The 15,431-nt window shown below is 47.1% G+C and overlaps 1 protein-coding gene across 2 annotated transcripts in view; it reads left to right on the forward strand.

Moving 5' to 3' along the window:
• Positions 1 to 15,431, forward strand: part of POMT2 (protein O-mannosyltransferase 2) — a 43,436-nt gene that overhangs the window by 5,691 nt on the left and 22,314 nt on the right. For both annotated transcript variants that reach the window (XM_040226007.1, XM_040226008.1), the window contains exons 2-7: positions 2,713 to 2,797; positions 7,258 to 7,362; positions 9,626 to 9,734; positions 11,380 to 11,488; positions 13,242 to 13,401; positions 15,089 to 15,195. In XM_040226007.1, coding sequence (XP_040081941.1) covers positions 2,713 to 2,797; positions 7,258 to 7,362; positions 9,626 to 9,734; positions 11,380 to 11,488; positions 13,242 to 13,401; positions 15,089 to 15,195 — 675 coding nt within the window. The remainder of the gene's footprint in view (positions 1 to 2,712; positions 2,798 to 7,257; positions 7,363 to 9,625; positions 9,735 to 11,379; positions 11,489 to 13,241; positions 13,402 to 15,088; positions 15,196 to 15,431) is intronic.

The raw sequence follows: 15,431 nt of genomic DNA on the forward strand, positions 1-15,431 counted from the left end.
CTAGTTGCCCCATATTGGTGATTACATCTTTTCCTGCTTTTACCCAGAAGAATGTGAGCAGTAACCAAGGCAGCATTCAGACAGTTTGTTTCATTTCTGCCTCTCTCCACTCAGCCTTGTTCATAGGTAGGCCAGTGGAAGATTCCTACTACCTCCCTTCACCACCACTTGGGCAAGAGCATTTACTACCAGATCCAGGGAGTCTTCTGTCATCCCCTACCCCTGTCCCTGAGGGCACAAGTCCTTTCTCTTAAGGAAAGCTATAACTCAGCATCCTTTGCTCATCAGGGTTTAGGGTTTTATTTTTACCCTGTGTGCATGCTTAGTCACTTGTCATGCCCAACTCTTTGCAACCCCATGGACTGTACCCCACCAGGCTCCTCTGTCCATGGGATTCTCCAGTCAAGAATACTGGAGTGGGTTGCCATACCCTTCTCCAGGGGATCTTCTGGACCCAGGGATCGAACCGATGTCTTCTGCATTGGCAGACAGGTTCTCTAGCACTAGTGCCACGTGGGAAGCCCTTATTTTTACCCTACTTACCAACTAATCAGTTAGTCTGTCACTGTTTTATGGATGCTGCCAGGAGACAAAGTCCTGAGTCAGAGACAGCCAATTTCATTTCTCACAGTACAGCAAGCAGGTTGGCATCAGCTCCGCTTGCCCCTAGTGCCCCATGTGATGCCCTGGGCATGGGTGAATGCCTGCACATGCAGTGGGTTGCGTCACAGCTGAGGTGTATGGAGCTTGGGGAATCCGCTGTTTTATAATAAGCAGTAAACCAGACTGCTTTCTGTCCCAGAGGGAGATTCTGTGTCTTCCTTTAGGTTGCTGGAAGCATAACCCACAGAAATGGCCTGAGTAAAGAGCTATCAGGACCTTGCATTCTTGGCATATCCTGCAAGGTCTGTAGGAACAGGAGAGAGCCTGGGAGGACTATCTCCCACTGCAAACATGCAGTGGAAGCCAAGAGGAAGTGTGAATATTACTACTAGTTTTACTTGAAAGTAAAAATCTTATACTCCTTCACCAGCATGCTTCCAAACAGACTTTGAAACTAACCACAAATGTTGGGACAATTTACATAGCGCCCTGCATGTGTGGGACTATAGTCTGCAGAGTTCTCTCACGTGTGTTACTTGATAACTCCCTGGGAGATGGACTGGCAGATACTATTATTGTCTGCTTCATGTAGATGAGAAAAGAGGTCCTGAGATGCTGAGTGACTTTGCAGGGTCATGCTCACCCAGTGGGTGGCGGTCCTGGGACCGGATCTATCGCTCTCTTTTTCTGCAAGTCTGTTTGTCACACTGCTTGGAAGTTATTTTTTCTGTTTGACGTCACCAGGTCATCATCCTCATTTCATGTCAAACCCTGTGCTCAGCAGATGCAGGAGTAGATCTGCCCTTCTGCCTAGCTATTAGACCCAGGGAGTAAGACAAACAAAAGAACCCTATATTTTTGCTAAGAGCGTGTTTTGCCCCTCATGTTGTAGGTCAGCGATAACTGCTTATTGAAGCTGACCTGGGGATGGATAGTCACTGGAAAGCAACTGCTCCTCTGAGCTGCAGGGAGAGACTGACACAGACAAACGGCCAGGTTCTGCTGGATAACGGGCCTGCTGCTGTAAAGCCCGCATGTAGGGTGTGAAAGGCTTACTGTGGTTTTGTAGAAGAACGGGATTTTTACTTTATGTTTAAAAGCTAATGTGTTAGAATCACTTCTTTCCTTGCAAGGTAATTTGCAAGTAAATAATGAGGATGGGCTTCGGAGAAGGCAATGGCACCCTACTCCAGTACTCTTGCCTGGAAAATCCTACAGACGGAGGAGCCTGGTAGGCTGCAGTCCATGGCGTCGCTAAGAGTCGGATACGACTGAGCGACTTCCCTTTCACTTTTCACTTTCATGCACTGGAGAAGGAAATGGCAACCCACTCCAATGTTCTTGCCTGGAGAATCCCAGGGACGGGGGAGCCTGGTGGGCTGCCATCTATGGGTTCACACAGAGTCGGGCACGACTGAAGTGACTTAGCAGCAGCAATGAGGATGGGCTTTAGATTGATTGTTAACTTAGTGAGAAAGCTGTCACTTTTTATATACTGGTTCAGTTCAGTTCAGTGGCTCAGTCATGTCCAACTCTTTGTGACCCCATGGACTACAGCATGCCAGGCTTCCTTGTCCATCACCAACTCCCAGAGCTTGCTCTAACTCATGTCCATTATTATAGCAAGTTCAGAATTCACAGTCAGAGGTTAATTATCACAAGGTTGGGAGCAAAATCAGACTCCAGCCCACAGTGTAGTTTGTAACAGCAAGAATAATGTAGTTTTAATAGTCTTGGGGTTAGAAGTTAGCAGACTTGGAAGAAAACTTATTGTAAAACTTTTTATAGTATAGGAAACTCTTTGCCTTTTTAAAATAAATAGAAATTCAAGATACAGAATAAGTATAGATTTAACTTAAATTTATGATGACAGATTGGTATTTGCTAGCCTTTATCTTCTGTCTAAATGCAGGTTAAGGACCAGCTTGATGTCTTGTTTCCTCAAACTACTTGCATTAAAAGCACTTTTTTAAAATCCAGATTTTCTCATTAATTGCTTGAAACTTGTAGCCTTGGGTTTTAACTGTAAATTTAACCATGCTGTATTAAGGCTATTTGGGTTGTATGATGATATTAAGAATTTCATTTCTCTTTCTGTTTTCTTTTTAGTTGGGATGAGACTCACTTTGGAAAAATGGGAAGTTACTATATCAACCGCACCTTCTTCTTTGATGTGCACCCACCTCTGGGAAAGGTGAGCAGTGTGGTGGACTGCACGCTGCTAAGGGTTGGAGCCCAGTCTTAGGTTGGGGTTTAATTCATGGGCTTGTAGAAAGAACCCTCTGACATCCCAGAACAGCTGTTTGCATGGGAAACCTTTGGTATTTTTAGGAGTTCTCTGGGCTCAGACATGGAGTTAAAATATTATGGAGCCATAAAAAGAAAGAAGTATTGACACATGTTGCAACATGAACTAATCTTGTAAACATTATGTTAAATGGAAGAAGTCAGACATAAAAGGCCACATATTATATGATTCCATTTATATGAAATATCTAGAATTGGCAAATCTGTGGAGAAATTTACATTAGTAGTTGCCAGGGCTTCCCTGGTGGCTCAGTGGTAAAGAATCTGCCTGCAATGCAGGAGACCTGGGTTTGATCCCTGGGTGGGGAAGATCCCCTGCAGAAGGAAATGGCACCCCACTCCAGTATTCTTGCCTGGAAAATCCCACGGACAGAGGAGCCTTGTGGGCTACAGTCCATGGAGTCGCAAAAGAGTTGGACATGACTTAGCGACTAAACAACAACAGTAACAAGGAGGAAGGATGATTGGGCAGTGACTGCAAATGAGTGTGGAGTTTCTTTTTGGGGTGATGAAATAGTCTGGAGTTAGGTAGTGGTGATGGTCACACAACCTTGTGAATAAACTAAAAGCCACTGAATTATACACTTTTAAATGGTGAATTTTATGGTATGTGCTGCTGCTGCTGGTTAGTCACCCAGTTGTGTCTGACTCTTTTCGACTCCACATAGCCCGCCAGGCTCCTCTGTCCGTGGGATTTCCCAGGCAAGAATACTGGAATGGGTTGCCATTTCCACTCATTGGAAAAGACTCTGATGCTGGGAGGGATTGGGGGCAGGAGGAGAAGGGGACGACAGAGGATGAGATGGCTGGGTGGCATCACCGACTCGATGGACGTGAGTCTGAGTGAACTTCGGGAGTTGGTGATGGGACAGGGAGGCCTGGCGTGCTTCGATTCATGGGGTCACAAAGAGTCGGACACGACTGAGCGACTGAACTGACCTGAACTGAGTGCTCAGCGCAATGAAGACATGAGAACACTGGCAGCATTGTTTTTGCGGAAGCCTTCCCTTCCTCCCATCTGGCTCCTGTGTGAAGGGAGACATGGGAGGCTTCTTTGTAAGGCTGCCACCAGGGAGTGCAGTCTGTCTGCTTGTGCTCTACCTGCTTGAAAGAGACTGATGAGCAAAGCAGCTTCCACAGGTTTTGAAGCCAAGCTAGTCAAAGAATCAGAAAGCCCCATGGGAGCAGGTGGTCCAGTGGTTGACTTCACCTTTCAGTGCAGAGGGTGCAGGTTCAGCCCCTGGTCAGGGAGCTAAGATCCACATGCCCTCAAGGCCAAAAAGCCAAACCATAAAACAGAAACAATATTGTAAAAAATTCAATAAAGACTTTTTAAAAAATGGTTCACATAAAAAAAAAAAAACCTGAAAAAAAACAAAAACCCCTTGAAGTGGTGACTAGGAAGTTTTCTCCTATAGTACTGAGGCCAATGCCTGATGCTTCACACTGGCCCCAGCCCTGAGTGCCAGGGGCTCCAGGGAAATAGGTGCTTTAAAAGAAATAAAAATGCCTGCATATAGCAAGAAAATTGATTCGAATAGAAGGAAATAAAAGGTCAAAAGCTACCTTCTCTCACATTTCTATTCCTCAGAGGCCACCAGAGCCACCTTTATTAACATTTTCTCATATATCCTCTCAGAAACTTTATACAAATACAAGTGTGTATGCATTTATTCACATGTATGTATTAGTACACATGAACAGCACATTATATATGCAAATAGAAACAGACTAAAATTGAGCAACTTGTATTTTAAATATATCTTACTTTTTTCCCACATCAGCATATAAAATGTACCCCATTCTTTTTAGTGGCTATATAATATTCCATTATACACGTAAGCCATAAATTATTTTGCCTCTCTTCTACTGGTGGGCATTTATGTTACTTCCAGTTTTGAGTCATTATAAAAGATAATGCAGTGAACTTCCTTGTACATTTGTCTTTTCATAGTTGTGCAGGTGTGGCTAAAAGAGCCTCAGCAGCTGAACTGAAGAGGCAAAGGATGTACACATTTAGATTTGAGTTAGACATTGTTAAGTTATCCTGCAAAATGTGATAATATATGTACTCCCACCAACAGCATATGAGGGTGCTTGCTTCCGTCACCTCATTGCTAGCACTGGTGTGATCACACTGCCAAAACTTTGCCAATTTGAAAGTAAAAAATGGTATATAAGTGTTTCCATTTGCATGTCTTCCTAAATTAGACTGAAATTTTTTTTTGTATGTTTGTTAGTGTTTTATATTTTTATGACAGCATTTTTTTCTAGTAAATTCCTCTTATTCATACTGATTTGAATGAGTTCTTGAGTTAGAAAATTAGCAGAGTGGGCTACCCTGATGGCTCAGATGGTAAAGAATCTGCCCGCAGTGCAGGAGACCCAGGTTTGATCTCTGGGTTGCAAAAAGCCCCTGGAGAAGGAAATGGCAACCCACTACAGTATTCTTGCCTGGAGAATCCCATGGACAGAGGATCCTGGCGGGCAACAGTCCATGGGGTTGCAAAGAGTCAGACATGACTGAGCGACTAACACACGCTTTTTTAAAAAGTTTTATTTCACTTTTTAAATTTCTAATTTTTTATTTTTGACTGCTAGATCTTTGTTGCTGCTCAGGCTTTTCTCCAGTTGCAGCAAGCAGGGGCTACTCTTCATTACAGTGTGCAGGCTTCTCGTTGCGGGGCTTCTCTTGTTGTGGCATGCTGGTTCTAGGGCTTGTGGACTTTAGTAGTTGAGGTTCCCAGGCTCTAGAGCAAAGGCTTAGTAGTTGGGGCTCATGGGCCTAGTTGCTCCACGGCATATGGGATCTTCCCAGACCAGGGATCAAACCTGTGTCTCCTGCATTGGCAGGTGGATTCTTTACCACTGGGCCACCTAGGAATCCCCTCAGGACTACTTTTAACCTTATGGGAACTGAGAGGGGAATGAATTTTTAGTGCTTGTTGAATGCTTGGCAGAGTACCAGTTGTTTTACCTTTGGCATCTGCTCTAAGCCTTACAGTCATCTGCGAGGAAGGTTTTATTACTTGTAGTTCAGAGAGTACTAAGTATTGTCCCCAGTTAGCGACCTCATATGGGAGGCACCGAGATCCAAGTCACCTGTACATTTCCTCCTGCTATGCCACCAGCCCAGCTGTCTGGGAATTTATGCACCAGGTGGGCTTGTCCTCTGAGATGCCAGGTGGGAAGGAACATTCATTTGATTGTCACTTCTCAGTTTAAGTTCATCTGGGTATTCAGATGGCTCTGTCTTCTCAATACCTTATATTACTTTATAGTAAATTAATTGACATTAAATATAACTTCTGGACTCTTGGATTCCTCTTTTTTTTTTTTAATAAGGATTTATATTAATTTACTGCTGAGTTTTGGTTTCTATGTCTTGACATGGAGCTATGGAGAGTGACTCTGTTTAGAACTGCTTAGAGAAAAAAGTGAGTTAGTTCCCCACATCTGAGCCCCCAGAAGCAGCGTTACTGGGCAAGGCTTTCCCTCCACACAGCCCAGCTCGAGTGCAGGGGTTGGGCCCAGGCAGCCTTGGGCTGTTACTGATGCTTGGTATTTGCTGACAGTTCTTAGGTTTTAGCTGCTTCTGATTATATGTGTGAAAAAGTAAGTTTTACACTATTGATGGTCAAGGAAAGAGAAATGAAGAGGCCGATCCTCTCGAGCGTTGTGAGGGATTCACAACTCACAGGCTTAGTTTGCAGTTGATGTGTTCAGTTTGGGGATGTGCCAGGGTGGCCTCCCTTTGGAAGACTGGCAGTAGGAGAAACCAGTCCCTGGCCTTCTGGCTTTGTTTCCACTGGGACTTTTCCCTTCCGCTCTGGGGAGGTGCATCCATCTGCGTTGTGCTCCCCATTTTCTCCCCTTCTCTCTATGCCTGGTGTGTAGCCACTTGGCCTCTTTCCTTGCTCTTCATCCTGACTTGGAGCCTCATTTTCCTTTCAGTGGTGCGGTCTCCCAGGAATCAGCCCCTGCCCACAGCCTCCGTCCATGAGCTGTCGTGTTTTACTTCACAGCAAGTGAAAGAAGGCTGAATGAGGAAGCCCCTCACTAGCCCTGCCCTTCACACTGGGGTTATTTTCTTCTTAAGTACTCAGTCTTCACTGTACCCAAGGACTTGGCCTTAACACAGGAGAGGATTTGTTTCAAGCTGTGAGCTCTGTAAACAAAAGAGTCTTTGCTCTGCAGCAGCTGCAGGAGAAAGTGTCATATTGGGGGCTCCTCCTGTGGACGGTTGTCAGGGAAGCCAAGGTCTGGGTGCAGCTGGGAGGGCAGTGTGGAGGAGACGGAGTCTTCTCTCCGAGGCCTCTCATCTTTACGTTCCGCCTCTCTCCTCAGATGCTGATTGGTCTAGCCGGCTACCTGAGCGGGTACGATGGCACCTTTTTGTTCCAGAAGCCTGGGGACAACTATGAGCATCACAGCTACATGGGAATGAGAGGAGTAAGGCTTCCTGACTTGCAATTAGCTGCCTGAACCCTGGGGCCACACTCAGTCAGAAATGTTAACAGTCAGAAGCTCTCAAGTGGTGGCAGGTCTAGGAAAAGGGACTTTGGTGAGGAGGAGGTGATTGGACCCGTGCCCTGTAGTCAAGATTCAGAGCTGGGGTGAGTAAGAAGAGCTAGAAAGAACACAGGTAATACGGGGCTGACACAGGTGGGAGCAGGCCCAACCGGTCACCTGTTGCCTTGCCCACAAGCGGCATCAGGTTTCAGATCGGAGGGCAGCCCAGGACCCAGGCGGCCAGGAGGCTGCTGCGGCCCTACCGTGGGCCTCAGCACATTGGCAGGCTACATGTCCTTCCTCTGTGGCCGCAACTGCTGCAGTACTGCCTCCCTCTGAGGCCTTTATTGGCACGTTAGCACTGACCAGGTTCTTCCCTCTTTTCTCCATGAAGATTTCAGGCACACATAGGTTTTCTAGTCTTTTAAAGGAAGTGTATGTTTCCTCAGTCCCACTGTGCCCTGAGTCCCAGCACCAGCCCTGACAGAACATGGCAGGGCCTAAAGACCCAAGTGTCCGGATACCCCATGCAGCTGCTGCTGCTGCTAAGTCGCTTCAATCGCATCTGACTCTGTGTGACCCCATAGACGGCAGCCCACCAGGCTCCTCCGTCCCTGGGATTCTCCAGGCAAGAATACTGGAGTGGGTTGCCATTTCCTTCTCCAATGCATGCATGCCTGCTAAGTCACTTCAGTCATGTCCGACTCTGTGTGACCCCATGGACAGCAGCCCACTAGGCTCCTCCTTCCACAGGATTCTCTAGGCAAGAATACTGGAGTGGGTTGCCATTTCCTTTTCCGGGGCACCCCATAGCTAGAGCTAAATTGGACCTACAGGAACCATCCTCCAGTGTGGAACTCTCAGGGCGGGTTGCATTTGCAAATCCCTTCCCTCAGGGAGTTCAAAGCAGTTTAGATAAATGTCATGTGATTATTTGGGCTCTAGTCATTGGCTTACTTGTGCAGTCATATCATACTGTTTTAAACAAGGACTGTCTACTACCCTCAAGTTCTTGAGTGATTCTGTGTCTTCCTAATGATGTTTGATTACCACCAAGCATACAGAATCGGGTATCAGCCTGACTATGAACTTGCTATGGAAGTGAGAAGGCCAAATATAACAGCCTGTTGCCTTTCACACCAGGGCACATTGCTTTCTGCTAACAAAAAGTGACAACCCAAATGTGAGAATTTCCATTCCTTTGGGTTTGTCTGATTACTTTCGATGGATAGGGTAGGGGAATAGAGAGAACACTGGTGGTTAAAAACAAAACCGAAAAACAACTGTCCAGATGCTAAAGCGTCAAGCTGTCTTTTTTGTAAAATCAAAATACAACCTATAGATTAAAGAGTGGTTCCTGGTGTGATTGGATAAAAGGACCAAGGGAGAAAAAGCAGAAATAGCATTAGAATTCTCTAAAATATTAAAATACCTTCAGAGAGCTATTTCTCTCCTTACACCCAGTTTTGTAACAGAAGCTAGCGTCTATCAAGAACTTTCTGTGGTGATAGACGTTAGCTCATTTAATCTAAAAAGTAAGCCCTGGGGCTCCCTTGGTGGTCCAGTGGTTAAGAATCCACCTGCCAATGCAGTAGATGGGTTCAGTGCCTGCTCCAGGAAGATTCCACATGCCACGGGGCAGCCAAGCCCGAGCGCCATGACTGCTGAAGCCCATGCACCTGGAGCCCCTGCTCCGCAACGAGAGAAGCCACCACAATGAGAAGCCTGCACACCGCAGCTAGAGAAAGCCCACACACAGCAGCACAGACCCAGTGCAGCCAAAGCTAAACAAACAAATAAAAATTAAGAAGTACGCCCTCTGAGGTAGGAACACTTCACAGAAAGGGAGGCTGAGATACAGAGATATGACTTTGTCAAGGTCACAATTAGCAGTGATGGGTTGGTCCAACCCCAGAGTCTCCCACTTAAAACCAGTGTGCCCTCCTGCCCACACCTCCCTGGCTGAACTTCGCTGATTTCATGTCAGTGCACAAGTTGGTGCTCAGTGGGAACATAAATGTTGCTTCATTTGATGCTTCACTATTAACACTACCCCTTTCATATTTACATATATTCAAAGTCATCAAGTCATGCCATCTGTCATCAGGGCCCTCCATCTCAAAAGACCAGTCTGTACCAAGTTAGGTAGGTCCCTGATGCTTTGCTTAGTTGGTCCCTTGACTTCTTTCCTGTCCTTCCCTAGTTCTGTGCATTCCTTGGCTCCATGCTCATCCCCTTGGCCTACCTCACTGTGCTGGAGCTGTCCCGGTCTCTCCCAGCAGCGCTGCTCACGGCCGCCCTCCTCACCTTTGGTAAGTTGTCCTGGACCATGTTTCTTGGGAAATTGACTGCCACTCTATGAATGTAGCTAGAAATCAATGCACTTGAAGATCCTTGTCTGTGGGCCCAGTTCTGAAGTAACCTTAGGACTGGGTAAATGTATTCCAGATTTCCTTTTACTCACTAGTGATACTTACATATATGAGTACTTGTATGTAGCAAGCCTTTATGGTATTGGAGGTGTGAGGGGGTATGGGTAATCCCAAGGAATACATTATCTCTAGGTTATCTGCATTTGAGTTTGGAATGGATAATACGGGTGTGTGTGTGTGTCTGTGTGTGTGTGTGTGTTTGAAGGAGGCTTACAGTTCTAATTCAACTAGTCTTAGTCTGCAAGATTAGTTTGCATTCCTTTAACTACTTTCATTTGAATGCAAGGGCATATGCCTCCAAGGCAGCTGGGTGACAGAGGAAAACAAAATAGAAAGTTAAATTATTTCTGTGGATAATCCTCACATGGATAATTGAGAGTTGATCTGTAGAAATTGATCCTGTTGCTAGCCTGGCTCATATGAGAGTAAATTCATGACCTCATTGAGCTTAACATTTAAAGAAGTCCAAACCAGTTTAATGGTTACTTTAGGGGTGATTCTGACTTTGCCCTGACAGATAAGGTTGCAAGATTATAGAATCTCCCTCTCGAGGACTGGTGGCTTTTTCCTTGGGTCTTTAATTTCCCTCATCAGTAGTTCATTTATTCATTTTTCATTCAACAACTACTTTCAAGCATCTACTTTGTGCTAAGCCACTTTCTTGGCCTCAGAGGTTATGCTGATTATCAGGACTATCATGGAGCTTGCTTACTAATGGGGCAGATGACAAATAAACAAGTAAATTAGTAAGTCTGTAGTTTAACATTTTAAAGAGTAAGTACAACAAAGAAAATAGAATAGGGTAAGGAATAGAGTAATATGAGGTGATTCTGTTTTAGGTAGGGTGGTCAGTGAAGAGCCCCCTGAGGAGGCGGCCTTGAGCAGATATCTGTGGGGACAGCATGTACTGTGGTCCTGGTGTGAGGCAGCCCTTGGGAGGTTCAGAGAACAGCAAGACGCTGAGGCCAGAGCAGAGCTTGAGAGCAGAGGAGGCTAGATGGGTAGGGAGACCAGGGCCATCTCGAGGAGTTTGTTAGTCTGAGTGAGATGGGAAGACATTGAAAGACTTAAGCCAGGCCATGATGTAGTGAAATTTTGTTTAAAATAATTCAGCACCTGCATGGAGAGTCAACTCCCAACAGAGACTTCATGTGAAATGGTTAAGATTCTATCCTGGGTATATGTAGTTTGTGGCTATGTAAGCATGATGGCACAACTTTGGATGGTGGCAGTTAGCAAGAGCCCTTGTCTCAGGATCACTCTGTCTGAATGAATGACACGATCCCTTCTGGGGTCAACAGCCTGAAAGTGTGAGATGCTCTTTCATATCACTGGGCTTTGGTATACCCCAAAGCTGTGTCCTTCCGCTTTCCAGTTGACTCACTTGCCCATCTAATCTTGACTGTACAAACGCTTACGTGCAGTTAAGCCCAAGGGGGACTGTTTCTTAATGCTGGGGTGTTTTGTTCTCAGGGGGGGCCTGTCTCTGATTCCACTTTTTGACCACTGAGCTTATGTTTTTCAGACACAGGATGCCTCACTCTGTCCCAGTACATCCTCCTTGACCCCATCTTGATGTTCTTCATCATGGCTGCCATGCTGAGCATGGTCAAGTACAACTCCTGTGCCAACAGGTCAGCAACACCATCTCTGGGAGGGGGTGTCAGAAGCTGTGGCAGCTCGAGAATTTCTATAATGTCCAGGGTTGGGGTGGGTACAGTGCCTAGACGACTTGTCTTGAAGCTGAATTTCAGGCAAGTATACTTAAAAAAAATATTTTAGATTGCCCATTTTAGATCATAAAAATAGATTTACAGAAGTTTTCTATAGATAACTTTTATTTTTGCTTTCTTAAGACTAAGAAGATATCAGTTGTCTTTTTCAAGAGTCTTGTTATTTTTACAACGAGGGTGGATTTGGGTAGGGCAACTACTTTATGAAGAAGTCCTAAGGCCTTCCCCCACCCCACCAGCTAGCCACTCCTGAGCACCATGCTGGTTAGGAGATCTCAGGACAACTTCATTCTTCACATGCTCTGTCCTAGAGGGGAGGGCACCAGAGTAGGTGTTGCCTGGGAACTGTTTGTCTCCCTGCCCTCAGTCCTGACCCAAGGATGGGAATGATGTACACAGAGGTTGGCTTGAAGGGTTCACATGGATCAAGAGAATCCCTGCAGGCCCTGGTCAGTCCTAAAGCTGCTCTGGAGGGCCTGGTCTTCTTCCAGAAGAGTCCTTTCCAGATCATCCTTTGCCTCTAAGAGAGTAGAATAGGTCATTGCATCCAAACCAAAACAGCTGGCTCTGCCAAGGCTTTTCCAGAAGCAACCTGATTTCATGGCAGCCAGGCTATGACTTCCAGCTCTCTCTGTGTTTGGCTTATCTTCTGCCTGCACCATATCACCTCCTAGCTGCCATTTCTTGAGTACATACTATATGCCAGGTACTGTGCCCAGAGCTGAGGGTTCAGGAACACATAGATCTTGACTGTTAAGGTGCATTTGCTCTGGTGGGGGCGAGGCTGTGGAACCTGGGGTCTGCAGCTCTGAACACTAAGTGCTCTAATACAGCAGACCTTGGAACCGACCGCCTGGCTTAGCACCGTGCTCCACTGCTGGTGGCTGTTACATGACCTCTCCGTACCTCGAGTCCTCATCTGGAAGAAGAGGCTGATGACAGGCTGTGCCTCCATGGGGTTGTAGTGAAAGTTAAAGGGTTAATACGGGGTGTGGTAATGGGGCTTCCATGGGGCTTCCCTGGTGGCTCAGTGGTAAAGAATCCACCTGCCAATGCAGGAGATGTGGGCTCCATCCCTGGGTTGGGAAGATCCCCTGGAGGAGGAAATGGCAACCCACTCCAGTATGCTTCCTGGAAAAATCCCATAGACAGAGGAGACTGGCAGGCTACAGCCCATTGGGGTCGCAGAGAGTCAGACACGACTGAATAACTGCACACCCATGCACGCACTAGTAAAGTGCTCAGAACAATGCCTAACACGTAGTAACACTCAGTAATAGCTGCCTTTTACAGGGGACAGGCCGCCTGAATCCAGTGGGCTTCTCTGGATTTTCCTTTTTCTTCCACTTGATTGGTCACCACTGAAGAATAAGCTCTTGCTTATTTGACGCCCCTTACTTACTTAGCCAGGGCTGCCATGACCCTCCTCCCCAGAAGAATCGTGTTCTTACACGGTGCTCCCACAGTCTCAGGGGTTACACAGACCACATCCGCCTCGGCGCCATGTCTTGGTCCCTGAGGTTGGGAGCCCTCGTGAGAAAGGCCACAGGGCAGCCTCTCAGAGTCCGGGGACCTCTGCCCCTCCCCGCGCTGCACTTGCTATTGAGTTTGGTTCCAGCCGCCAAGCTGAACTCTATGTCTTATTGGTTTTCAGGCCCTTCTCTGCCCCCTGGTGGTTCTGGCTCAGCCTGACCGGCGTTAATCTGGCTGGCGCTCTGGGAGTCAAGTTTGTTGGCCTCTTCATCATCCTGCAAGTGGGGTGGAACACCCTTTCAGACCTTTGGCACCTGTTCGGAGACCTCAGTCTTTCAATGGTGAGAACCCAAGAGCTTTTAGAAGTGTCTTTGCTCCCTAGAGCCAGCGGCCTTTCTCCACTTCTGCTGCAGGGGGCAGAATGGCTGTGTTCCGGGCCCCAGGCGGGCTGGATCTAGCTGCCCTCTGGAGGGCGCAAGGCAGCAGGGGCTGGGCCATGACCAACGGGCTGGAGAGGAAGAAATGGAGAGGATGGACTGACATCCTTGGGGTTCTCTTTTGGCTTTCATTCCTGCATTGGTTTTAAAATGCTCTACAAATAACTCATTGGAAGAAACCCTGATGCTGGGAAAGATTGAGGGCAAGAGGAGAAGGGGGGCAGCAGAGGGTGAGATGGTTGGATGCCATCACCGACTCAATGGACATGGGTTTGAGCAAGCTCCAGGAAATGGTAAAGGACAGGGAAGACTGGTGTGCTGTAGCTCACGGGGCTGCTAAGAGTCGGACACGACTGAGTGACTGAGCAACAGCAGATGATCCAAGGGGCTCCTGCTCCGCTGGGCTCAGCTGTGTGCATGGCAGACGCTGACTGCATGGGGCTTGAGTAAATGCAGTGGGCTGACTTCCTGAACTTACGGTTTTCTCTTCCTGACCCAGAGTCTCCGGACTTGGAGGCCAGGAAGGGTCTTATAGTTTATTACAGTATTATTTATTAAGAGCTGACTCTGTGTCCTGCATTATGGAAAATGCTTTACCTTTATCATCTCATTTCCTCTTCATAACAATCCCGTGAGGCAGGTAGTTATTACCCCCTTGACAAATGAGGGAACCAGACCTAGAGAGGTGATATTGTTTCCAAGGTCATAGAAATAGTGAAAGGTAGATCTAGGATTCAGAAAGGAGAGGCTGACTCCACACCTACTGCTCTGCTGTAACACCTCTCTATCGCCTCTGGCCCTAAGTCCCAACAAGTTCATTTAGAAAATATAGACAGACCATCCACTGAGTGTGAGACCCAGAACATGCAGATGAATAAAACAAGATTCCTGCCCTCTAGAGACAATGGAGACAGAGAGAGAAATAAGAATGAAAAGAAAAATATAAGTCATGTTCCAGCCAACAAGTGCCGTGAGAGCACAGAGGAGGGCGCGAGCCCAGGCCCAGGCATTCCAGGAAGGCTTCTGGGGGAAAGCTGAGGCCCAAAGTTAAGATCAGGAGCATTTATTCATGTTCACATGGTGGGTGGGGCCAGTGCAGTGCAAGAAGAGTAGGGAAAGTGCAGGGTGTTGGTGTGACTGGGAGGGAGAGGGAGTGAGGAGTGAGGATGCTGAAGATGCAGGGCATGCCTTGTCAGCAGTCTGGGCACAGCCCAGGGCCCTGGGTGAGCGTGTGGACAGGCAGCGGAGGGCTGGCCAGCGTCAGCCCCCGGCAGTGCTTGGTTGGTTGGGTGTTATAAGGAGGCTTAGGGTTTCCACATACCTTTTTCTCTTGATGGCCAGTTTTTCAGTTGTTTCTGATTATGACTTACATACAGGCTGACGTGCTCAGTCGTGGCTGATTCTTTGCGACCCCATGGACTGTAGCCTACCAGGTTCCTCTGTCCATGGAATTTTCCAGGCAAGAATACTGGAGTGGGTGGCCATTTCCTTCTCCAATGACTTACATGTAAAAACTTAGAAGTAACACACACATCAGGCATAAGGCATAGTGAAGCCTCCTGTGCCCAGTGCTGGTACTAACCGTTTGCAGGTGACCTTGGGAAAACACCTGACCGCTCGCATCCTGTGCCTCATAGTGCTGCCACTGGCTCTCTACATCGCCACCTACGCTGTCCACTTCATGGTGCTGAACAAAAGGTACCACCAAAGCCTTGCCAGTATCTCGTTTCTGTCCTCCTCTTGTCTCTAAGCCCATAGAGGAGCTGCATGATTTCCTAGGTCTGTGGCTGGGATGACCCGAAGGGGACCCAGGGTTGGTTTCCTCCTGGGTTTTGTCTTCTGGGTACCCTGGCCTGAAGGAAGAAGAGAAGGCCTTTGTAGCCAAACTGCCTCTTATCCCTAAAAACGGTCTCCTGTGCTGACAGAGATGGGGG

Source organism: Oryx dammah, unplaced genomic scaffold (assembly GCF_014754425.2).
Source record: "Oryx dammah isolate SB20612 unplaced genomic scaffold, SCBI_Odam_1.1 HiC_scaffold_26, whole genome shotgun sequence".
Taxonomy (NCBI): domain Eukaryota; kingdom Metazoa; phylum Chordata; class Mammalia; order Artiodactyla; family Bovidae; genus Oryx; species Oryx dammah.